Source organism: Monodon monoceros, unplaced genomic scaffold, assembly GCF_005190385.1.
Source record: "Monodon monoceros isolate NGI ecotype Baffin Bay Population unplaced genomic scaffold, NGI_Narwhal_1 Super_Scaffold_3, whole genome shotgun sequence".
Taxonomy (NCBI): domain Eukaryota; kingdom Metazoa; phylum Chordata; class Mammalia; order Artiodactyla; family Monodontidae; genus Monodon; species Monodon monoceros.
The window spans coordinates 101,043,296-101,068,564 of NW_021703780.1; the positions used below are offsets into that span (position 1 = coordinate 101,043,296).

The 25,269-nt window shown below is 55.4% G+C and overlaps 1 protein-coding gene across 14 annotated transcripts in view; it reads right to left on the reverse strand.

Moving 5' to 3' along the window:
• Positions 1–25,269, reverse strand: part of EEFSEC (eukaryotic elongation factor, selenocysteine-tRNA specific) — a 215,569-nt gene that overhangs the window by 151,725 nt on the left and 38,575 nt on the right. For 13 of the 14 annotated variants that reach the window (XR_003796592.1, XR_003796593.1, XR_003796595.1 and 10 more), the window contains exon 2: positions 1,437–1,644. Coding sequence is in view for 2 of the 14 variants with exons in the window: in XM_029242025.1 (XP_029097858.1) it covers positions 1,437–1,644 (208 nt within the window). In the remaining 12 variants the exon portion in view is untranslated. Of the gene's footprint in view, positions 1–1,436; positions 1,645–15,873; positions 16,418–25,269 lie in introns of those variants that run through there. The other variant, XR_003796599.1, reaches the window with a different exon arrangement.

Consider the following 25,269-nt stretch of genomic DNA (forward strand, 5'->3'; position numbering starts at 1 on the left):
TAAGCCCTTCCCAGAAAGTCTCGTTTATAGCAAATGACACTGACATTGTGCTGGGCTTTTACGCAGGAGTCCAAAGGACCTGGTCTCCCCTTTCTGACAAGTAAATAAAATGGCAGGGAGATCAAATAACTCACTAAAAAGAAGATATAATTTTTTATCTTCCTTTTTACAGTCTCATATCCACTTCCGCTGGGAATAACAAAGTCTGAATTCTTATGCAACACTTATCTAAATGTGTCGATTTTATCAGATTGATGAATTTTGCTAACAAAAGCAGCACTAGGAAATCTTTTATGACATATTTGGCCCATTCTCAGGGCTGAAGCTTTAATTTAACCAACTTGAGAATTCTGAGGGAGAGCTGCAGGTGTTAGATCTGAAAAAAAAATCATAAATGGGAAGGCATATCAATCTTTATGACGGGGAAACAAAACCATTTCCACTTGCGTGCCCTCCACAGGCAGGAGAAGGAGAGGTGGCCAAGGCAGGATATTGTCTCGGGCTGCGGAGCGAAGAGGAAGCGGCCCCGTCGCCCAGTGCCTGCTATTTAGTGCTGACCAAAAGGCGCTGGCCCGGGGGCAGGAGACGAGCCGATAGAACAAGGTTTGCCGACACCGTGTGCTCAGCAGAGTGCATTCTCGTTTTCCTGACCACGTGGGAACAAGTCATGCCCATGGCCGCCCGAGTGCCCAGGTGGCTTTCTGCCCCGTGGTCCCCACACCCCTCCCCCGCGCCCTGCCCGGGAGCACCGTCACCCTCCTGCCCCCGCAGGCCTCCACGGTAAGCGGCAGGAGCTCGACAGGGCTGGAGGGCCTCCTGCTCTAGACCTCCCGGGCCGCCCTGCTGTCCTCTCCCTGTCGGCTCCCTGCTGCCCCCTGGACTCCCCCCACCCCCCGCCCCTACTTCCCACAAGATGAAATCATAACCCCTTGGCATGAAATACTACAGGCCATGTGATCTGGCCTTTCTCCGTGTCCTCTCCATCCGTCCATCCACCGGTCCATCCATCCGTCCGACTTTATAAGCCTCTGGGACAGATATCCACTCATCACCCAAACGCACCTCTCCCTTTCGATAACCGAGGTGCAGCTAAGCGGGTGGTAAGCAGGCAGGACTGAGTCCTCACCGACAGGATGGGGAGGGGTGCGGGGGGCGTGGGGCTGACACCTGGACCTGTCTGGGCGGTGCCCGGCTCTGACTGCTCCCGCAGGATACACCCCACGGCGGCGAGCCGGCAAGACACCGGCAGCCTGGGATTCCGAACGCGGTGCAGAGCTGGACCGCCCTTCCTATGACCCACTTGTGGCTTCTTTGTGCTCCTGGCTCTTCTGGCCTCTTGCAACAGCACTGCAGCCTCCACCCGGGATGCGCGCAAGCGCCCCATCCGGGTCGGCGGAAGCAGGTGTGCCCCGACGCCCTCTCATCAGCACACCTACCTGGTGTGCTCCAGGGTCTTCTGCATCTTCTTGGTCATCTTCTCAATGGCCGCCTGTCTCTTGCCTTCGGGTAGGAGGTCTGTCTTGTTCAGCACCACGACCAGCTTCTGGCAGGCGATCTGCCCAATCACAAGGCACTCAGCCGACTGGGTCTGCATCCCCTTGGTCACGTCAATGACCAGCACCATCAGATCGATGATCTGGGCCCCTGGGAGAAGAGAGGACAAGGTCAGGGAGGAAACAGGGCAGCTGACTCTGCAGAAAGTTGCCCGATGCCCTAGGTCCAGCAAAGCGAGCCAAGATAAAGTTGGGGGTGTCGGGCTGTGAACGATAACCACGACCTCCCGGCACCAGGCAGGGGAGTCTCTCGACCGTGAACGCTGGGCCCCTCCCAGTTCTGTGACCTGATTCCCCCCATCTCTACATGAGCAGCCCGGCAGGCTTGCTAGGGGCTCCAGGAGCCCGTGCGTGTCATGGGGCTGGCGGCGCGAGGACTCCCTACGCAGAAGCTCCTTTCATTGTGCCCAGTGTCATTTTGTCAGCCCGCTAGGTGAAAACCAGGTCCCAGTGTAGTCTCAAGCTGCTTCTTGCTGTTGGCGAGGAGGGCATCTTACTCTGATGTGAGCTGCTTGCTTCCTGTCTGACGTCCCCCAGCCACCTGGCCTCCCTGTTGGTCCTTGGACCCCTGCCACCCTGTAAGGTCTCTGCCCCAGCCCCTCCCCCGGCCCGGCCCGCTTGTTCAGGGGTTAACTGCCGGCCCTCTCTGAGTCCTGGCTCAAATATCTCCTCTCAATGAGGCCCATCCGGACAGCTCGATCACGACTGCAGCCCGCCCACCTCCCATACGTTCCGAGCCTTCTTTTCCTGCCCTGTTTCCCTAGGACGCTTAGCACCCTCCACCTGTCCGTGAAACTCACGCACCGTGCACTGTTTGCTTCTGACCTGGCCTCCCCGACTGCCCTGCAAGGGTGGGACGGAGGCCAGAGGGTTGCCATTGATACTGCTTTCCCCTCTGACTGGATTGTTGCTCGTTGTTGCCAACTTAACGAAGCCAAGAGTAGGTGCTGAGGGTGCGTGCGTGGGCACTGTTAGTACCATGTCTCCTTCCAAGTGGATTGTTGCTCTTTGTTGCCAATTTATTTATTTATTCATTTAATCGATTTTTTCCATATTCTATTTATTTATTTGGCTGCGCCAGGTCTTTAGCTGCGGCATGCATGCGGGATCTAGTTCCCTGACCAGGGGTCGAACTGGGGCCCCCTGCATCGGGAGTACGGCGTCTAAGCCGCTGGACCACAGGGGGAAGTCCCTGTTGCCAATTTACAGAAACTTTTTAAACACTGAGGAGCCAAGAGGAGGTGCTGGGGTGCTGCGTGGGCACTGTTGCTACTGCTTCCCACGCCCATTGGAGTGTTGCTCTTTGTTGCCAATCTAAAGAAACTTTTTAAACATTGAGGAGCACATCCTCTGAGGGGAAAGCGCATTTTAGGCTTCTCTCCCCACTTATCTTTGGCTTTTATGACTTCTTTTTCCCATGCAGAAATGTCTGACTTTTATGTTGAAATGGTCAGTCTTTCTGTCTTTCTCTCTTGTTTCTGGGTTTGGTATCTTACCTAGGTATTTTTTTACTTTTAAGATTACATTTTTTTTTTCATGTGCTTTCTTCCAGTACTTTTACAGTTTTAAATGTCTATGTTTCAAACCTTAATCCATTTAGACTGTATTTTGATGTAAAGTGCAAGATGGAGATCTAACTTGAGTTTTATCTGGACGGCTACCCATCATCGTCCCTGAGTCACAGTTACGTGCTTTCCCCCGTTTACAGACCCGGACAGTGAGGCTCAGAAAGGAAGGGTGGGTACCCAGGACTCTGTACCACGCACCCTGCGCTCTCGGCCAGCCCCCTCCCCACTCAGCGCTGTGGGTGTTTTGTTGCAAGTCTCCGGCACTTATTGGGTTTGGGCTTTTCTTCCTTTCGGCAGGGCTCCAGCACGCCTCTGTCTCCTGTCCTGTCCTCTGCTGCTTATTTTTTCCTTGTGTCTGACACGGCTCTCTTTGTTGTTGTCCTGTCCCTCCTCTGCCGACACTGCCCTGTTGTCCTGGGCTCTCCGGGTGGTGGTGAGGGGCTGTGCCCGGGCTCAGGGCTGTCCTGAGGACACTGGCCGTTTGCCTTTGCACCTTGTCCACTCCCCTTCCTCTTCCTGTCCTCGGGCCCTTTCCCACCTGCTCTTCGGGACGCTGTAGGGTCCCCAGAGACTCAGGAATGCAGGATTCCGGCCAAGAGGCAGCTGGCAATAGAAAAAGCAGACATTTGAATTCAGACAGCTCCGAGTTCTAGCCCTGCCTTTGCTGCTCACTGTCCTGTGACCTGACCTCAGAGTTCTCTCTATTAGAACGGGAGGGTCTCCTCCTCGCGGGGGTTGCGGTGAGGGTCAGAGCTGACGCACATCAGGCAGAAGTCACGAGCTGACCTGCTGTCAGGAGCCAGGCGGGCCGTACAAATGCCAGAGGAGGGGCAACGGGGAGCTGCGGGGCCCCGGGCGAAAGTGCTCCTCGGCCACGTCAGGTGCAGGCCCGGTGTCGCCGCATCTGCCGACCTGTAAAGAATTTTTACACGACCCCTCCTGGTTGTGAGTGTGGGCAGTTCGTGTAGGCTGCGCAGCGTCCCTTCCAGGGCCCACCTGTCTGCAGCCCGCCGTGTGCAGTCCTGAGCCCGGGCTCGGCTCCCGACCTGTGTGCCGGCCACTTGGGTTAGGCAGCCACTTTGGGGTTCCCTGCCAGTGGGGCGGCACGCTGGTCCTGCTGGATGCTGGGTCAGCTCGTCACCTACGGGATCTGGGGCGCCTGAAGCTTGCTCTCCTCCTGGTCCGTTTGGTGTAGCTCCTCATTCTCCCAGAGAAGAGGAAGCCAGGCTTCGCAGCTAGTGCACTGTGGCACCTGGGTGACCAGGGGAGATGTCCAGTCCTGCCCAGGTGGTCCCGCTCAGGCGGCTCACTGCTGGTCTGGGGGAATTCAGCAGGATGCTTGTGGGGGAGCCCCCTTTGCAGGATCGCCTGCGTACTGGGGGACACAGTGTTCCAGGCCACTGGCTGGCACTTACCAAGGTCCCTGTGGGGGCCTCCTGGGTCTGCTGGATTTGGGGGCTGGCAGTGTTTGTTCCATGTGGCGGTAACTCCTCTCCCTCCTCCGCCAGGAAGAACCATCCCAGCAGCGCACTTCCTGGAGGCCCCTGTGCCCGAGGCGCTTCCCACAGCCCTGCATGTGTCCCCTCCGGCGACTCCGCCCGCGAGTCCCCACGCACAGACTGAGGAGGCCGCCGCACTCGGGGAGTCGGTGTACTGGGAAATGGCCGTGATGATAGCAGGATATCAATTTCCACTGCGGTTTACGTTGTCGATAACGGTGCATTTGCACCGCTTAGTGAATACTTAATGTCACCAGTTAAATTTCTTTTTTTCTTTATTTTAAATTTGATATTATTTCCCCTTTTTCAGGATGCCCATAGCTTCTGATTAAAAATCAAATTTGGGTTAAATATCTGATTTGCTAAAATGTTTAAAGTTCTATATTCAGTCTCTCCAGCAGAAAACTTCTTTTCCCTGAACACATTTTTCCCCCTTTAGTCCCAGAAGGAAAGTTGCATCTCACAGATAACTTGTTAAATGCTGACCTTTCTAAGTTTTCCTTTATTTTTATTTCTGAAATGATTAAGATATATAATCTACAGAATTGGAAATTGTAATTTTTTAAAGTACTGAGAAACTATAACCCTGTTATAATTATTCTGCAAACCTTTAAAGGATTCTGTAGTCAGTACAACTAGATGAAAAGCGCTGATAGACTGAGAAATATAGAGGGTCATTTGTGAGCTACAAGTTGTTGCCTTGTGTTTCCCACCCACTCGCTCACTCTGCCCCTCTAGTCTCAGAATGATTTCCTACCCTGGGTTCGTGGGAATCGGGAAGGACACTGTTTGATTCATTCTGGGGAAATACTAGGGATTCTGAAAAAGACAAGACGGGCCAGTTATGTCACTTCCTGTCGCCTGATCAAAGTCCGATGGAGAAACAGACTGACCGAGGGTTACTGCCAGGCGCGGGTGGTGCCTGGTGCTGACCCGGGTCTCCAGTGGGGTCAGTCGCGGGTGGTGCCTGGTGCTGACCCGGTTCCCAGTGGGTCAGTCAAGTCGCCGTGACCTCTGGACCCCTCAGAAGTCCCTGATGTCAGCTGCACGGCAGCGGGGCTCCTGCTGGAGAGGTAGCGTGTGGGCGCCGCACTGAGGCTGCAGATGAAGCCCCACGGCCCCTGAGTGTTTGGGTCCCGTCTGCATGCATCTTTCTGGGCCTGTTAGTTCAGTTTTATCTCCCATTCCCAGGATCCCAGCAGGCATCACAAGTGAGTGGGCAGATGGGGAGAGAACACAAGCCTTCCCCTCCAGCTTGCGGGCCAAGACAAGGCACTCAGGTAGTTCTATACACCAGCAGGGACCGGAATCTCGGCGTCAGGACTGGACTCTTGGTCCACCAAGTGGAGGAGGTGGGGGAGTTAGTCTGCTCACTTGGTCCAACAGAGATCAATGACGCTGTGCCCGAGCTGTGTCTTGTGCTGGAGGCTGCGAACACAGACCGAAAACCCAGGCCTTGGTCTGTGAGCCGCAGTGTGTGTGTGTGGGGGGGTCTCAGCGGAGGAGCGGGAGTCAGCGCACGGCGGGGAGGGGTGCGAGACGCCACGGCCAGCCCCGATGCTGGCGTCTGGCGGAGCGGGGTGACGACTGTGCGGGTGGAGGCTGGGCAGCGGCTGGGGCCCCGTTCGGAAGGACGGGCCATGTGGCCGACGTGATCTTGAATGGAAGCATGAAGGACTTCGGCTGGATCTTTACGAGAACCTCCTGAGAGGCAGGGCAGGTAAAGATGGGGCTGGATGGCTGGAGCTCTCCGCCGGGGGTCTGGAGAGCTGGCGTGTCCTACTTCAGGGAGGGAGTCCGAGTTACCCGGATTCCCCACCCGTGGACCACGCGTGTGACTCCTGCCACGCCCATGGACACTACTACTACCACTACCGAGTTATGTGTGTTTAAATCAAGTCCTTTTTTGGAACTCAAATGCATTTACATTAAAAAGAACTTTACATGACAGTAAATGCATTAAATGTGCTGTAAGTAGAAGTTAACAGAGAAGATAAATAAAACAACAAAGCAAAACAATGGAATGCACTGCTGTCCGATGTTAACGCGAGTTGAAACTCTGAGCCCCAGGCCTGCTCTGATATTAAGGGATCAGCAAGAGCCGGTAAAAGACACACTAGCCCTAAATCGAGTCTCTCTCTTCGACAAAATAGGGGGATTGGATGAGAACTGGGAAAGGCATGACCTTTGACCCCACCAGGGAGGAGTGTTACCGGGCGCCAGGCATGGCCTCACACCATCTCTCCTGGCCGCCCTGGAAGCAACGGGCAGAGTACATACACCGCTCACAGCGGCCTCCTCGGAGGGGCGCACAGGAAGAGCAGAGGTGTCCACGCTTCCTCAGGGCAGAGGGGCCGAAGCGGGTCAGCCGCCACTCCTTCCCGGACGGAGGAGATGGAGGTGTACGCGTGGGCTCCAGCGCCACGGGCTCTCACGAGCCAGGGAGTCCTGCCCCTGCTTCCTTAAGCTACTGTGTCGTAGTCTATCTGGGGTAATCTTTTTAGCTGACTTTGCACAACAGTAAACTCCTGTTCAAGAGCAGCGAAAAGGAGCAGAAAATGGAATTTGAAATGTAGAAATAAAATAATTGTGGCCCATGAGCTATAATTTGATTTCATGCTTTACAGGGAAATGAAAGAAGCCTTCCTTAAAATGTACGGTTTCTGCTCTCTCCCCCATCCCCCTCCCCCCTTTAACCATTTTAGGATTTCCTCTAGCTCCGAAGAGAAAATAGGATTGTGGAAAACGTTCAGCTCTCAAGTGTCACTGCCACTCAGGGGCCAGCTCGGTTTAATGTGAACTTCCCATTCTGGGTAAGAGGAAATTCTTCAATTAATAAACCGGGTGTGCGGAGGCCAGTCTTTAAGGTTTAATCAATTTCATCTGTACTTAGGATAAAAAGACTGACTATTCTACTTTTTTTTTTTCGTTTTCCTTCTTTAAAAAAATAATAAAATGAATGTTTTATTTTAAATTCTTTGAGGCTCGTATCTCCTGTCTCAGGAAATATTGTCTATTTCATGCAGTGAGTATGAAAACTCCCCCCCCCCTTTTTTACCTTTGCTAAGAATCTTTTTTCAAAAATAACTAAATTATTCTCTGTCCTCATATACTATAACAGCTTGGGAGATGATACGAATTATACAGGATTTTGGCAGACACCTTGTAGGGGGCTGGGGAGAGAGACAAATCACCAAATATGGATGCAGGAGCTCCTTCTGGACAAACACTGAGAGGAGGGTGCGGGAACGTGCGCCCACAGCCCCTTCGCCACCAGGGACGTCTGGGGCCCTGACAACCTCACCCTGGAGGCCTACCCTGTGGTCATCTGCGGGCACGAGGACCTCAGAACAGAACCAGGGCGTCTCCCCAGCAGGACCGAGTAAACATTCGGACTTGCCGACCAACCAGGACCGACAGGACTTCCCGGGACAGAGAACTCCTGAATCTTTGTCACGTGGTCCCTGGACACGCGGGGTCCGGTCAGATTCGGGGACAGAGGCCGTGGTCAGGCCCCACGGTGGCGAGTCTGCGCCTCGGCTCCATGTAGCAGCTAAGCACTCTGGGCCATTTCTTCATCTACAGAATGGAGATAAAGCCACTACGAACCTTTTCCAAGGCTGTGTGGTGGGCCTCACACAGCACTTGGGACCCACAGGGCAGGAGGTTCCGTCCAACCCAGGTCCTCCCCATACTTTCACAAGGGGCCTGGGTGAAAATGCTACTTTTAAGTCAGTGTTTTTCACTAAAATGCTGCAAGCCCAGGGCCCTGTCAGTGTGAGCTCCATTGTGAGAATGAGCACGAAAGCCTCACCGCTCTGAACAGCGGCTGCAATGATCAAGGGTCTCAACGTGGCTGGTCAAGGTGCAGCCAACAGCCCATCTCTGCAAGAGACACCTGGGGCTCAAAACAGCAACTAACAGTACACAGTGAGCACTCACTAAGTGAGAGGGGAGGGAGAGGGGAGTGGAGGAGACGGGGAGGGGACGGGGAAGGGGGGGCGTTCAGGAGGCACAACTGCTGCAGCTGCTGGACCAAGGTAGTGGAGCCAGAAGCAGAGCCAGGCTCTGCCTGACCTGAGGCCCCTTGTCCCTCCACCAGGCCTCCTCCTTGAAGTGGCACCAAAGAGGATTTCTCTTGAAGACAGCAGCCTGTGATCCCAAGGAAGAACCGTGCCCTGGGTTTAGGGCCCACATGCCTTCGCTCCCCGTGGAGAGGTGTGAGGGGAAACGCCTGCAGACACAGGTCACGTGAGAACAAGGATGGGATGTGGGGGGCACGCACTGCCTCCCACCTCAGCCCCCCTCCCTGCCTGTCCGGGGAGAGCGGGTCTCTGAGCCTCACCCTCACCCGTCTGCAAACAGGATCCCCTGTCACCTACAGGGCAGCGTGGGGCTCCCAGATCCCACGTGCAAACCTCACGGCCCAGGACCTGGCCCAGCAGGTGCTCATCCACGGTCGTGACTGAACCTGTCCTGAGGCGGGGGTGGTGGGCAGACGTGAACACCTGCAGGACCTGGTGGGTCCTCAACTGAGCGGCACGCCTGGCGCGAGACGAGGCACAAGTCTAGACGCCGCAGCCATTCCTAGGCCCTGGCTGGAGGGGGCAGTCCCCCCTCAGCTCCAGCCCACATAGCCAGAAAGGAATGTGGGCCTGGAGTTGTCAGATCTTCTGGTTTTTCAAGAGAAGCCAAAAATCTGGACCATTGTATGAAATTTGCCAATTTTTAAATGGTGACAACCAATTCAAAACAAAATGTTTAAACTGTATGGCCCAAACAAAACATGTCCATTGCCCAAAACCGGCCTGCAGCTCCCAGTGTGAGGTCTCTGGAGGGAGTTTTCTCGAGAAAGAGAGGTTGGAGGAACCAGAACAAACAACCACCTCTTTGGCCTCGTGAATCAGGAAAGCACATAGGGACCCATCTGTTGAGCTCCGGCCCCTCCTGCCCCCATGACCCACACTGGGCCTCAGTGAGGACAGGAAAGTTCATCCTGGAGGGAAAGGGTGGCAGGCTCTCCGCTGTCACCAGGCCCCAGTGGGCTAGAGCAGAGGACACGAAGCCACGGGCCTGCGGTCAGACGAACCTCAGCTCGGACCCGGTCCCTGTAGGCCACAAGGGGCAAGCCGCCCCTCCCTGGCGCCTCGTGTAGGGCTCCCCAGGCCCCCACGCTCTGAACCGAGGCTGTAGCTATCAGAGCCTGTCTACCAGGATGGGAGGGGCTGACACACGGCTGCTCTCTGGTGGTCTTCTCACTACAGCTTCAAGCACCGGTTCTCACACCGAGTCTCAAAACGCTCCCACGAGGTAGAAAGTCTGAGATGACCTAAGACGATGATTTTCCTGGAAGGGTGAAGCAGGAAAGCCTCAGTGGCACCAGGCCGGAATGTCCTCTAGGACAGACGCTCTCCTCATCTCGGCCCTGGGACGAGCCCTTTCCACGAGCGCCGCGCGTTGTCTTCACAGCTAATGTTTAGCGGCAGCAGGCACCGCTACCAACACCACGTCCTGCAGATGGACACGTGGAGGCCCAGAGAAGCTACATCACACCCAAGGTAAAGAGCCAGTCGGGGTGGCAGGCGCTCAGCCCAGAGACCTGGATCCACAAGCACCATGTTACCCTGCGTGGGGAAGAGCTCAGAGCTCCCCCGAGGAGCAGAGAGAAGGGCAGTGGGATTGGGCCCCCAGCACCCCCCCCCATGTGCCCCGCAGCTCCCGGTCGGCCCTGCTGTCTCCCCCTGGGACCTGGGCACAAGCCCATGCACCAAAGCGCTCCTGCCATCTCGTCCCTTCTCCTGGCACCTCAGACTTTGAACTGCAGCTCAGATGTCACCTCCCAGGGATCTTCCCGACTCTCCGTGGTCTGGATGAGGTGGCCCTCCCTTGGGGTGCCGTGGTCCCCACGCTGCCCAGGACAGCCCTGTTCTGTGACTCGTCCGTGCCCCTGCAGCCTACCCCCAGGGACAGAGGCCCCGACGGGCAGCAGCACAGAGCCGGTGGTCAGCGAGTGCCCCTACAGGGAATGAACAGAGCTGGGACGCAGTTAAAGCACTGAGCAGGGCCCTCCACCAGCCATGCACGGATTCCTCTCTGTTCTGTAGTGGTGACGTCCTCCTACACTGCAAAGAGGCACGTGTGCTTGTCCAGAAGCAGAGACAGAAGGAAGAAGGGAGCACGGACAGGACCGCACGCTGTGAACACCAGGGGGCTGGGACCTGCAGACAGAGTGCCCAGGGGCCTCCAAGGGCTGCATTCCCCCGGGAGAAGACCCCCAGCGATGGGGAGGAGGGGCCCTCACAAGTCCACCTGAGAGATGAAGAAGCTGAGACTCAGGGTGGGGAAGAAACTCAGCCAAGGTCGCAGATCCTGACCCCTCTGAACCCCGCTTCCAACCACCACCACCGTAGAGGTGGGTCCACCACTCACAAGGCACCGAGACAGGAAAACCACACTCTGCTTGTTCTGAGGGACGATGGCTGCTGTGGCCTTGGACACAGACAGGCCCTTCTAGAGACAGGGCCCCAGGCCACGGCGAGCCCCCCGTCTGAGGCAGAGAAACCACGGCAGGCGTCCCTGCCTGGGCCAGGCCAAAGGGGCTGGAAGGGTGAGGCCCGCCGGGCTCCTCCGACTGAGACGGTCTGAGAGCTCAGGGTCGCAGAGCCTGAGAGCGTGGCCTCAGGAAACTGTTTACTGGAGAAACAGGAGAAAAAAAAGAAGAAAAGAGGGGGGAAATCTACCATAAAAAGTAAGTAAAATCAGCAGAATTCCTTCATGAAAAGGGTGGAATTAGCATATGGCCTCAGCTGCCAAGTGAGGCCATTGAAGCAAGCAATGAAAATGAGTTCAAGACACAATTAGACATTTTTCTGGACGGAGACAGAGGGGACTGAGCAGGCGGCCGCGTTTCAGAGGGAGCAGCAGGGCACGTTCAGGGCAGGGCCACCGTGCGAGCGCCCTGAGCACTGGCTGGGGGGCGGGGGGCACCACCTGGGACCTCTCCCCCCGCGTTACGCTGCCACGATGCCTCCTGCAGAACCTGCAGCCGCCCGGAGCCCGAAATAACAGTCTGGTTCCATCCCCCTCGGCCTCTGCTGCTGCGCCCGGGGCCGAGTGCCGCCTTCAGGGACTAGCGTGGCCGAGTCCCTGCCCTCAAGAAGCTCATAGTCTGGTGGGGGAGACGCACACAAACCCACAAGGTCAACACAGTGAAGTACATCAAAGTAAGACGTGAAGTTTCTGCTGAGCAAGCACAGAAGAGGGGAATTTAGCAACCGGAGGGAGGGAGGAGGCCGGAAAGCAGAGGGAAGGGCCTTTCGGGGCCGAGCACACAGCAGGAGGCCACGGAGGCCCAGCCGCCAGCGCCTCAGAGGATGCCGACCACTCGGTTCCCCTGGACCCTCGGGGACAGGGCCAGATCTCCTTGGAATGACCAGAGGTGCCAACCGCTGGCTCAGGGACCAGATATGACTCAATGGCAACAACTCGGGACAGCTGTTCCCAATCTTCCCAAGAGTGCAGCACATGCGGCCGCCCAAGGCACGGGAGACGCTGGGTCCTCGTGGGTGACACAGTCTCTTAGGCCCTCTCTAGCCCAGTGGGTTCCAGTGTCCTCCTTCGGGCGGCTCCCTGACGATGGTCTAGCTTCGTCAGGTTCCCTGGGCCCCGTCTCCTTCAAGGTGGAGTGAATGGCTACCCTGAAAGGACCTCGAACCTCTCCTCTGTGCTCACGGCAGGCTCGCTGGGGCACGGCATCTCCACGGCCCCTGGGCCCCCGGCCCGACCCTGAGTGGGGTCCCACCTCCTTCACACCCACGAGTCAGAACCAGCTCTGCCGGCCTCTTGCGTCCCACAGCGGGCCTCTCAGATTGAAGCTGGGCGTGATGGGGATACTGAGAAGAAAATGAGGCCTGGCCCCTGCACCCAGCACCCTACATACAGAACAGGGGAAGGAGTGACAAGCGCTTGGCACTTGTCCTTTCAAAGCCCCATCAGGCTGTCTGCCGGCTGCCGACCAGCTTCCACGGCGGCAGGGGGAGGAGAGGGGGCATGGGGTCTTCAGCAGGGCAGGGCAGGGCAGGCACTGACTCCACATGCCCCGTTCTCCCCCCAGGCAGAGAGCAATGGCCTTAAGCTCCCACTAATAACGAGCACTGTGTGCCCAGCACCGCATGCAGACGCTCACAACTCCGCTCACACCATCCCCACGACAGCCCAGCAAGGAGAGCGCCGTGATTCCACCTTCCAAAGGCAGCAGCTCAGTCAGGGAGGTCCGTTCACAGGCCCAAACACACAGTGAGCAAGCGGCAGGGCCCAGCTCCTCCACCACCCACCAGAGCTCTCTCGTAGCCACGTGACCTCAGTTTCCGGGGCCTTGCCCCCACTCCTGCCCCCGCCCCAGGAGGAGGTCCTTGAGAAGAGACGCCAAACCAAAGAAGAAACCACACCTACAGAACTCAGGAAAGCACCGCACTTACGATTACAGCTCTATTATAAAGGATACAAATCAGGACCAGCCAAAGGAAGAGACACACGGGGCACGGCCTGGGCGGGCACAAACACAGGCCTCTACTGCGGAATCAGGGCTCATCACCCTCCTGGCACATCCATCTCTTCGCCAACCAGGAAGTCCCACTGAGCCCCTGGGTCCAGAGTTTTTATTGTGGTTTCATTACTTAGGCACGAATGACTGAATCACTGGTCGTGAGACTGAACTCGACTGATCCGCTCTGCCCCTCCTCAGAGGTCAAGAGCTCAGGCTGGTGTCTCTGGCCCAAAGCCCCAGCCCACTAGTCACATGGCTGGTCTCTAGTCTTCCTCTAGCATAAACTCAGGTGTGGTCCAGGGGACCACCAGGAACAGTAAGGACACTCCGGTCACTAGGGAAATTCCAAGGTTTCAGAAGCTCTGTCCCAGGATCCCAGGACAAAAGCCAGATTCCTTATTACATTAATACAGCAGTAAGGCTAAAACACGCTCACACACCCCTGCCCTCCCTCCGTCCCCCACTCGCTGCTGACGAATGCGTCGCGTTGTGACAGCTGCTCTGAGGGACAGTCTGAAAGGCAGCAGAAGCCCCCGGAGTGCTGCTAGAGCGGAAGACACCGTCCACGGCACGTCGGTTCCTCGAGGGAGGGATGGGCACTGCGGTGGGACAAGCCGGGGGCGCCGCGGGGCCAGTAAACACGCTGTCAAAGAGCGCTTAATGACACAGGGCAGGCTCATGGCTCAGCGCCTAAAATGTTAACATGCAGTGGGATCCCTCCTAGGAAAGGGGTTATGTCAGAATACTAAGAGGAGTTATCCTGAGTAACTAGATTCTTATTTCTCCCTCATACTTTCCTCTATTTCCCACATTCTCAATAGGCATAAATTATTATACATTCAGGGGAAAAAGGGCTTTTGAAAAATAACACGTGAAGGATACATTACACACACTAACCCCCATGAAGCAGTAATAGGTTACTCAGCCTGGAAGTCCGTGGCAGCGGCTGCACTTTCAATATTTAGAATTTCTTTTGGTTCTTTTTCATAATGTCCTAAGCTCACTAGGTGTTCCATTTCTTCATTTACATTTCGAACGTTCTTATTTTAAAGCCCCTTCCAGATTTGTTTCATGGTTTCTGATTCCTAGGACGGGGATGTCCGCACTTGTGCCTATGGGATTTCTTCTGCACGGTGGTAACTTTCCTCATACGCCCTGTGACTGGTCCTCAGCCGGGGCTGTTTTCCGTGGGAGGTCCCAGGGTGTGACTGGAGTGTGCCCGGGGGCTGGCCGGACTGTGGGGCCAGGGCCACGTGCGTCACCAGCGCTTCTGTAACACAGATGACGCGGACGCGAGTGCACTTGGTCTCAGGGAGGACGTCCTGTCTTCTCCTGGGGCAGCCATTTAACCTCGACCTTCTGGAGGAGACCTTTCCTAGTTCCTTGTCTCCGTTTATGAGGGATCCTCTACATCTCCAGTGTGGACACCCCTGAGAACGAGCTGGCGTCCAGGCCTGTTTGCTGCTGTGCCTCTGACGCCTTTCCACGTCCAGCCCTTGAAGATGCTCCTTCCTGGCTTCTGTACCTCGACCTCCTCGTGCTTCCTCACTTCACCCAGCCTGTCAACGTCTGTGCGACCCAAGGCTCCCAGGGGCCACGCAGCCCACTGTGTCACCCACACGTCTGAAGCGACGGGGCAACTATAAAGGGTCAAGGGGGCACGCAGCGAGGGACACTCGACCTCACGCCCCTCTCACCACCTGACAACAATGATGGAAACTAAATGTATTAGAGGTAACTAGACATCATTTTAGTGAACAGAGAACTACTATAACCAGAGTTGTGTTGTAGACTCTGAGTCACAAAGACCTGGATTTGAACCCTGGTTCTGCCAACTCTGCAATCTGGGGCCTCTCACCCCCAGCCCCCCACTCACAGGGACATGGTGAGAACTGGCCTGAAGCCCAGTCTGCTGGGGCCCGTCCCTGGGGAGCTGATCTTTGCTGCACCTGGTGACACAGCTCACACTGAAGAACAGGCTAGGAGAGCTCTGTACCAGCTACAGGCAGAGCCTCAGGACAGCGACTGTGAAACAGGGACCAGGCGGGGACTGGGAATGGCCAGGGAGCTTCTAGCACCTGGAAGGATCCTTAGACTGTGGCTAGCAGCAGCCCCAGCTGCACATCCCCACGGGGACTCTGGGGAACCTGGCCACTGGCGTCCCTGCCTGAGGGCTGACTGTGTGCACCCCGTTCCCGAACGGCCCCAGCCCCCTGCAACAGCTCCAGGAACCACACAGAGAGCTCCGCGAGTGGGAGCAATGGCTACCGCGCCTGGACCACCTCTAGAGAGGGGACGTGTCTGATCATTCACCTCCGAAGCCCCTCCCTGAAAGGAGCTCGGGCACCTTCGGGTGACAGCCCAGGCCACGGAGCCGGAGTCTGGCTGTGAATCTCAGCCCTGCCGCTTCCAGGCCCACTGCTGCAGTGACGTCACCCTTGGTCCTCGGCTTCCTCATCCACAACACGGGGTGACAAGAGTGCCGGCCCCTGGGGTGGCGGGAAACACGTTACTACAATACCGCGCCTGGCGCACAGTAGGTGCCGTGGAAGGCTCGGCTACTGCCCGTGCCAGGGGTCATCTCTGCTCCCGAGTGCTACGGGCAGCAAAGCTGCGTTCCCGGGACACGCACCAGGGTAATGGCGGCAGCTGCGGCCAAAGGTTCAGCCAGCAGGGATGTACCGGACGAGCACCCGCTCAGGACTCACCGGGCAGTGCACTTGGTTCCAGCTCCACCATGGGCCCAGCACTAGTCTGAGGGGACACCGCAGTTCCACAAAGCAAGCAAGGCCCTGCCCTCACAGAGTGAACGTGCCAGCACCAGCCACTGACACACTCAACGCAGAGGCGGCAGTCAGGAAGTGCGACGGGACTGGGGCCCGGAGTGGTGGGTGCAGCGGGCAACACTCTGAGAGGGGGGGTGGGAGACTCCCTGGGAGACAGAGCGGGTGGGTTTCCTGCAGCGGGAGCAGCGGGCAGAGGCCCTGGTGAGGGTGCGTCTGTGCCGCGGACCCCACCCGCCAAGGCAGGGCCTGGACTTCCTCGCACTGGTAACTGAGGGCCAGCGGCCGAGTGTTAGGTGGGGAGTCCACGGCGGTGCCCGGGGACGGTGATTACTCAAGGCAGTGGCCAGGGAGGCCGGCTGCGGGAGGCCGGGCCGGGGGAGGGCGTGCGAATACAGACCCTCTACCCTGTCAGCGGCCTCCCTCCTCCCGCTGCCTGCTCCCACCGTCTGTGAGCTTCTCGGCAGAGGCCCGGGGCCCCCCTGGCTGCGGAGGCTCCCGGAACCCCGTGACTGCAGCTGAGGCCGGCGACAGGAAGGGGAGGGAGTCCCGTCCTCCTTAGGAGGAAGGCCGCAGAGAAGGTCCAAAACCAAGAAAAACTAAAACGTAACGAAGTTACAGAAGAAATCATCAGCTAGAGAGCCAGGACGGCTGTGGCTGGAGAGAGGCAGGCTCTGCCCTTGCACCCGCCTCTGCTCCCCACCTCCCGGAGGCCGGGCCCCCGCACAGCCCCCGGGCAGCCAACGCCCAGCCCAGAGCCGCCCTTCTCAACCCAAGCCCGAGCCTCCGGAAGCACAGGCAAAGGAGGACCGGAGGCACAGAACGAGACGCGGTGAGGACAGGGGCGCGGCCGTCCTCGGATGCGGGCGCCACACTCAGCCCAGGAGGCCACCCATCTGTTGGCTAAAAGCAACTAAACCAGAAACTGTTTTAAGCTACAGCTGGTGTCTGGGCCACTTTATCAAGCACTTGAGACACAGAGCTGATTATTTTTCTGGCAACAGCGAAAACAGAAAGGCTGAAAGCACAGAGTCTGTCACCAGCTGTTTCCGGAGCGGTTCTTACAGTCACGTCTGGGTTGGGGCCAGAGACGGCAGAGAGGTCCACTCGGGAGGCCGGCTGCGGTTGGTCCTGTTCTTTCATTCCCCGCTTGCGTTTCGCTGCCTTGAGTCACGCAGAGTAAAACCCCTTGCACAGCATCTTTCGGTGCTTTAGATGCTATTTGCAAAGAGCCCCTTAAACAGGGACTTGGGTTACAAGAAACGTGTGTGTGCTGTGGTCTTGACTCACGGTCGCTGCTCCCTTACTGGGATCTGGGTTCCCACACCAGCTCTCTCCTCACCTGGCTGCTGCGTGGCTGCAGCCAAGCTCTTCAGCCCATCCCGAGCCCCAGTTCCTCACCTGTGACACCCGAGGGGCTGTGGAGCTTTCCGAGCGTCAAGCACAGAGCCTGGCACGTAGAAGGTGCCCAACTAATGGGACATGATTAAGATCTGACTGGTTCTCCTGGCTCACACCACCCTTTCCCTAACATCATCAACACCCATGGATGTGGGGTCATGGGTGATTTTTGTTTTCTTCTTCCCGTACTGTTTTCCAAAATCGGGACAAGAAAATTCACTTCGCAATAACTATAAATACTTTATAACAAAGATCACTACCTACTAAAATGTCAGAGGGAAAATGCTTGGGCTATTCTTATATGATAAGAGTCCATCCCAGGACCAGAGGTCTCCCTCTGCTACGTCAGGGATCTGAAAACAGTTTTCAGGACCACTGCCAACGCCAGCCGGACAAAGGCTGCCCCCACCCACCTCTCCTGTCAAAAGATTCCAACCTCAGTCCCCATTCCTATGGTCCCCATTGCCCTAAACCAGGACCACACCGGGCCCCGTTCCGAGAGTGGCCCGGCGAGAAACTGGCCAGTGACCTGTGGCTTCTGCAAGCTGGGCTAACAGGGCTCCTGGGGGTCTTGCGAGGGATTCACTGGGAGACGGGGCGAGTGAGCTGAGTGCTGAGGGGTGACAGGGTGTGAGATACGGCCCGTGTAGAGGCAGCTGCCAGAGGCCGGTGCAGGCCTGAGGGGGCTGGTCGAGGGGTGGAAGTGGGGGCGGGCAGGCAGGGCCCCGGGCTGGGGCAGGAAGAAGGCCGGTACAGACCACCAGCTGCTCCAGCGTGGGCTCAGCACGTCCAGCCCGAGCACAGCTGTGTGGAGCTGGTTTCCAGCCCCAGGTCTGCAGACCTGAGGGTGGACACAACGCGCCCCAGTGCAAGTGGGGCCTGGTGACTGGCCAACCTTTGATGTCCCTCCAGGCCACAACTGGCCAGGTCCTCAGATTTGTTTATTTTTCCTGTATAACTTTTGCAATGCTTCAACTAAACAGAAACTTTTTATCAACCATTCCCAGAGCAAGAAAAATAGCCGAATGCTTGGTTTGTAACGGAAGCTGGTAGCTGTGCTGGGCTGGGGGACACACGAGAACAGCTCCCACTTTGAGGGATTCGGAACCCACGAGGGAACTGCATCTGCTGCCGATACGGGGACCCTGTGTCCCGTCCACCAACTGCTCACAGAGCCGCTCTCCTCCGAGGTCCTCGTCCCCCGGCTCCGTCTCTCTGTTTACTTGGCAGGAGCCCCAGGCCAAGCGCCAGGCACAGGCTGGGCCCAGATCCAGCCGCTCAGTCTCTGCTGCGTCTTCTGCCGGGGGCACTGACTCGGCAGCGAGAAAGCTGAGCCCAGAGCCACGGGCAGGTCCGCAACCTTGCAGGAGGCAGCCGGCCTGAGAAACAAGCGGGCACGAGGGACCTGGCCCGAGAGATGGGGGGCCCTGGATCCAGCTGTGCCTAAACGCAGCCCACAAATCATGCTGGTTGTAAGCAGCAGTTTGGGATGAATTTCTGTCCTTTACTAATGAAGACTGCGTACTAACATGCTTTAACAACTCAACTCAAGTGTCCTGATTTTAGTGCCTTCGTGGCATTTTCCAAGCAACTAAGCTGACTGCTTACACGCATGACCTCACCTGAACCACCGGCGCTGTGCAGTGCGCATCATGGCTACCCTTACTTCTCAGACAAGGCCGAGCAATTATTCACTCGCGCCGTCGCTGTCGCAATCGTCATCGTTTCACCCAAAGTCACACAGATATTAGGCTGTGCAGCCGGGATCCAGATTCACAGCCTCTGAATCCAAAACCTACACTCCTCCCCCCAGGAAGGCCCCGCTGCCTCGGTGTGCACAGTCCTGTCCTAAATGCAGGCAGAGACACAAAGGCCGTGGGCCTCACCCCTCACATCAAGGGCTTGCAGTCACCTGGAAATTGGACATAAGACCATGAGCCCACTAAGGATGCAGAAAGCCAGAACACAGCTAAGAGTCCAAGTGTGAGGTCCAGGCACCATCCACAGGGCAGGGAGGTGAGATGGCACAGAGGCCACATGTCAGAGTTGCAGGCTGGTGCAGAGTCTCCCCATCGCCGAGACCTCAGCGACCCAGGGCTGCACCTTCAGATTCAGTCCTCCACCAGCCGCCGGGACTCCCCCACTCCCCCTTCAACCAAGGTTTCCTCAGCTGTGTGACTGTGCTGTCGCAGTCCACCCCCAAGACTGCGGAGGTGCTCCCTCTTACCCACACTCCTTCTTCAAAAGCACCTTATTTACAGCTCTCAGGTGACACAGAGCACGGCAATTTCCAGTTTCCCTCCTGGAAACAAAGAGACCTCAGGAATTCTCCAATCCTGCATCACTTCGTTAATACTCTGGTGTCAACTGATGGCCTCTGGGTCTGTACTAGGTCACTTTCCATTGAGTATCTCCCACGGTGGCTGCAAATAGTCACTGAAGGAACTGTGCCTCACTGACTGAGACAAAGTTTTTAGTTCAGTTTTAGTTCAGTTCAGTTCAATTTTAGTCTTATTTTATGTAACTGAGGAAAGTGAAACTTTAAAAGTCTCATATCGTATTTCGAAGCGACTTGCATTGTATTAGTGACGTGTCACTGAATGATTTTCCTTAGTTCAACACTTTTTCTTATGAAATCATAAAATAATATTAAAGATGCTCCAGAAAAGAAAAGTCAGCAAGGACTCCAAAAGGACCTGAAGGCAAGTCCCGCCACACAGCGGCTCCTCCAGCGTCGCTCGCTCCTGTGCCGCCGTCACAAGGGCTGCCGCACCCACCACACGTCCTGGCCGCACTGTCATCTCTTGAGGCCTCTGCCCAAGGAGCTCATTTCTAGCGAGAGGACAAAGGCAACACACCCCAGAGACTTGCTTCCGCAGAACCTTCCCCAAGCTGCCACCCACTTTCCAGGGAAATTGAGGTGAAATGACAGTTGAGTCCTACATTGCAAGAAGGCGGGAGGGAGCTGGAGGAAGGAAAATGGAGGGAGGAGGTGGGGGGAGGGATGGGAGGAGGGGCCACCCTCCTGTAGGTACTGTTTTCTAAGGCTTTCACTCAGGTTGAACAAGTTGGAGGTTTTAAAACGAAGCAAGAACTCTGAATTATAGAAATAAATGTACTCTACTCTCATGCTATGTTCAAAGATGCCATTTTCTTTGAACATTTTCTTTCGCAGAGGAGGGCCCTCTGCGATGTGGGAAGAGCCCAGGCTGCTGGTGCAGGCTCCTGGCTGCCCGCCCTCCACCCTCCCTCCAACCCCAGCTGCCTCCTGCGGGTGGGCTTCCGGGGAGGCAGGAAAAGCCTTCTCTAGAGCTGACTCCCCTCTGTCCGCTGACCAGGCACCGGGGTGTGGCAGGCAATGCTGCGCGCCCAGTCCCCGCTCTGCTCCTGGTGCCTCGGCTCCTGGCCTGTCACCCAGAGATCACCCCTTCCTCTGATGCCTGACAAAGGCAAGGATAATTTTTCAAGGTTGGTGGCTGGTCAAATGAGTCCAAGCAAGCCGACTGCATGGGGAACGTCCGCCTCCCTGGAGCCCGAGGGGACCGCTAACACAGGTTTACAGATACCACCTGGGGACCAGACGGAAAAGAAGACTCTGCCTCGGCTCTCCAGGCAACCCCTTCCAGAGAGCTGCTCCAGAATGCATCCCACGACCCAGCTCCACATCCTGAGAGGAACACGGGACGTGACAACAAGCACCAGAGTGCCCTGTGCTCTGCATGTACCCCTACGTCTCCAGCAGGGTTCTGAACACCAACATGCTTTGCACCGTAAGACACGTGGAATCACTATGTTAACCTGAAAAGGAGGACAAAGGTATGGTCCAAGTGGGTTGGTGCCCTTGGCACCCCGCACCCAGAGTGTCCCAAGGTCGGTACGTTCACAAGCAGAACGGTTTTTAAGAGGCGTGTGACTGTCATGCAGCTCATCTCCCAACTCCAGGAAGGCCCTGCCTACAGACGGTCATCCCAGTCTCACAAATTAAGCCAGATCTGTGGGATGAGACTCAGAGTAAATTAGGTCCCAGAATAAGCCTCTGGAAAAGCAAGAGTTTCATAAAAATGGCAACATATGCTCCGCCTTCTCTGGCATTAGTGAATGTGGGAGAGGCTGAAGGCCACTTAATGGTCTAATAAAATGTTTACAGGCGAAGGTTCTTACAGACAAAGACTGCCTGAGACCAGCACGCCCTGTGCTGGGGTCTGGCGACCCTTTCGTCAGGGAGATTTCGCTGCAATGGCAAGAACGCACCCCACCCGCAACCCGTCGGCAGGGGTCCCGCCTCTGCTCTCCCCTCTCTGGGCCCGCAGCCCTGAGGAGGGGGCTTTGCGTCTGTCCCCGCGGCTGGGAGCTCCCACGGGGCAGGGGTCTCTCCTGGCCCATAGGAGGGAGGGCCCACATGCTGGGTGCAGACAAGTGCACGGACCAGTGACCAGGTCAGCAAACGAACAGACAGGGACAAACGCTGAACTGGAACCGCCGAAGAGTCCTGTGAACAAGGTCAACAAAGGTCAGGTGGACGCCAGCTCATGGTAGATACAAATACTACTAACTCAGGTGGATCGAAGGCCTCAACATAAGAGCTAAAGCCATAAAGCTTTTAGAAGGAAACAGAGCAGGGTGCCTTCACGACTTGGAACAGGCAAAGATCTCTTAAGCAGGGCACGGAAAGTGAAAACCATTAGAGGAAAAAATGAACAATGAGGCTTCATCAAAATTTAAAACGTCTGCTGGACTTCCCTGGCGCTCCAGTGGGTAACACTCTGAGCTTCCACTGCGGGGAGCACAGGTTTGATCCCTGGGCGGGGAACTAAGATCCCGCTTGCTGCACGGCGCAGCCAAAATACAAAACAAAACAAAACAAAACAAAAAACAAAAACGTCTGCTTATCAAAAGACATCAAGAAAACAAACAGACAAAGCCACAGATTGTGACAGAATATTTACAAAACATATATGGGACAAAGAACTGGTAAACAGATTCATAGAGAACTTCTATAATTTTTTTAAAATTCTAAACCCAATTAAAAATGGGCAAAAGAGGGACTTCCCTGGTGGCCCCGTGGCTAAGACTCCACGTTCCCAAGGCAGGGGCCCTGGGTTCAATCCCTGGTCGGGGAACTAGTCCCACATGCCGCAACTAAAGATCCTGTATGCGGCAACGAAGATCCGGCGTGCCGCAACTAAGACCCGGTGTGGCCAAATAAACATATATATATTTTTAAATGGGCAAAAGATTTGAAAGATGCTACGTAGAAGAAGATATACAGATAGCAATAAACGTATTAAAGAGTAGTCAACATTATTACAGGCATACCTCAGAGATACTGCAGGTTAGGTTCCAGAACACTTCAATAAAGGAAATATCACAATAAAGTGAATCGCATGAATCCTTTGGTTTCCCGGTGCTTATAAAGGTTATGTTTACACTATACGGTAGTCTCTTATGTGTGCAATCGCGTTACGTCTAAAAAGACAATGTACGACCTTAATTTAAAAATATGCTAAAAAACCCTGACCATCACCTGAGCGTCAGCCAGCTGTAGCCCTTCTGCTGGTGCAGGGTCTCGCCTCCGGTGCTGGCGGCCGCTGACTGATCAGGATGGAGGCTGCTGAGGCTGGGATGGCTGTGGCCATTTCTGAGAACAAAGCCACCATGAAGTTCGCTGCACTGATGGCCTCTTCCTTTCATGAATGATTTCCCTGGAGCAGCAATGCTGTTTGGCAGCATTCTACCCACAGAACTTCCTTCAAAACTGGAGTCAATCCTCTCAAGCCCCGCAGCTCCTTGATCAGCGAAGTTTGTGTCACATCCTGAGGCCTTTGCTGTCGTTTCAACTACCTGCACAGCCTCTTCACCAGGAGCAGGCTCCGTGTTAAGAAAGCGCTCTCTTTGCTCATCCATGAGAAGCGGCCCCTCATCCGTTCCCAGGTTTCATCGCAAGATGGCAGCCATTCAGTCCCATCTTCAGGCTCCACTTCTAGTTCTGGCTCCCCTGCCGTTCCCACCACGTCTGCAGTCCTTCCTCCATGAAGTCTCGAACCCCTCAAAGTCATCCAGGAGGGCTGGAATCAGCTTCTTCCAAATTCCTCTTCATTTGGATATTCTGACCTCTTCCCATGAATCACAAGTGTTCTTTTTTTTTTTCTCTTAATTTGTATTGGCCACGCCATGCGCGTGAGGCACGTGGGATCTTAGTTCCCCGACCAGGGATCGAACCCGCGCCCCCTGCACTGGAAGCACGCAGTCCTAACCACCGGACCGCCAGGGAAGTCCCGCAAACGTTCTTAATGGCATCTAGAACGGTGAATCCTTTCCAGAAGGTTTTCAGTTTACTTTGCCCAAATCCATCAGAGGAATCACCGTCTATGGCAGCTACAACCTAACAAAGTGTATTTCTTACATAATAAGACTTGAAAGTCCACATTACTTCTTGATCTACAGGCTGCAGAAAGGATGTTGTGTTGTCAGGCATGAAAACAACATTAATCCCATCGTCCATCTCCATCAGAGCTCTCGGGTGACCAAGTGCGTTGTCAGTGAGCAGTAACATTTTGAAAGGGATCTTTTTTTCTGAACGGTAGGTCTCAACAGTGGGCTTAAAATATTCAGTAAACCATGTAAACAGACGTGCTGTCACCCAAGCTCTGTTGTTTCGTTAACAGAGCATAAGCAGAGTCGATTTAGCGTAATTCTTAGGGGTCCTAGGATTTTTGGAATGATAACTCAGTACTAGGGTCAACTTGAAGTCACCAGCTGCATTAGCCCCTAACAAGAGAGTCAGCCTGTCCTCTGAGGCGCTGAAGGCGGGCACTGACTTCTCCTCTCTCGCTATGAGAGTCCTAGGTGGCCTCTTCTTCCCATGAAGGCTGTTTCATCCACATTGAAAATCACCAATTATCTCAGCTAGACCTTCTGGGTAACTTGCTGCAGCTTCTACATCAGCACTGGCTGCTTCCCCTTCCACTTTGATGCTATGGAGACGGCTTCCCTCCTTAATCCTCACGAGCCAAGTCTGCTACCTTCACACGTTTCCTCTGCAGCCTCCGCCCCTCTCTCAGCCTTTACAGAGTTGCAGAGAGCTGGGGCCTTGCTTTGGATGAGGCTCTGGCTGAAGGGAATGTTGTGGCTGGTTTGATCTTCTATCCAGACCACTGAAACTTTCTGCACATCAGCAATAAGCCTGTTTTGCTTTCTTACCATTCGTGTGTTCACTGGAGGAGCACCGGTAATTTCCTCCAGAACTTGTCCTTTGCCTTCACGGCGTGGCTGACTGCTCGCACAAGAAGCCCAGCTTTCGGCCCAGCTGGGCTTTCGACAGGCCTTCCTCGCTAAGCTTCATCATGTCTAGCTTTTGATTTAAAGTGAGAGATGTACAAGTCTTCCTTTCACTTGAACGTTTAGAGGCCACTGTAGAGTGATTAACTGGCCCAATTTCAATATTGTTCTGCCCCAGGGAAGAGGGACAATTCCACTTACATCAAGTCCTAGAACAGGGAGGCTAATCTATGTGGAAAAAAAAATCACACCCGTGATTATCTCCAGGGAGAGAGGAGGGGAAACGGAAACTTTTTAGAGCAGTAATTCCCAAACTTGTCTACCCATGAGAATCCCCTAGAAAAGCTCCCAGCACAAGCCCACAGCCGGGTGACCCCACAAGCAGATCAGCATCCCAGGCAGCCTTCCCCGGGGATTCCAACCGGCAACACAGCCGCTCTGCGTTGACCGCAATGTTCTACATCCTGGTCGGCATTTGGGGTACACGGGTATGAGTTTGTCAAAACTCCAAGAATCATACAAGTAAGATTTGTGTTACATTTTACATATAATGAATTCTCAGAAAACAAACGTAAAAAAGGAAACATCACAAAACAACAAACAGAAACACCCAGAGCCTGCAACGCTTCACTCTCTCTGAAG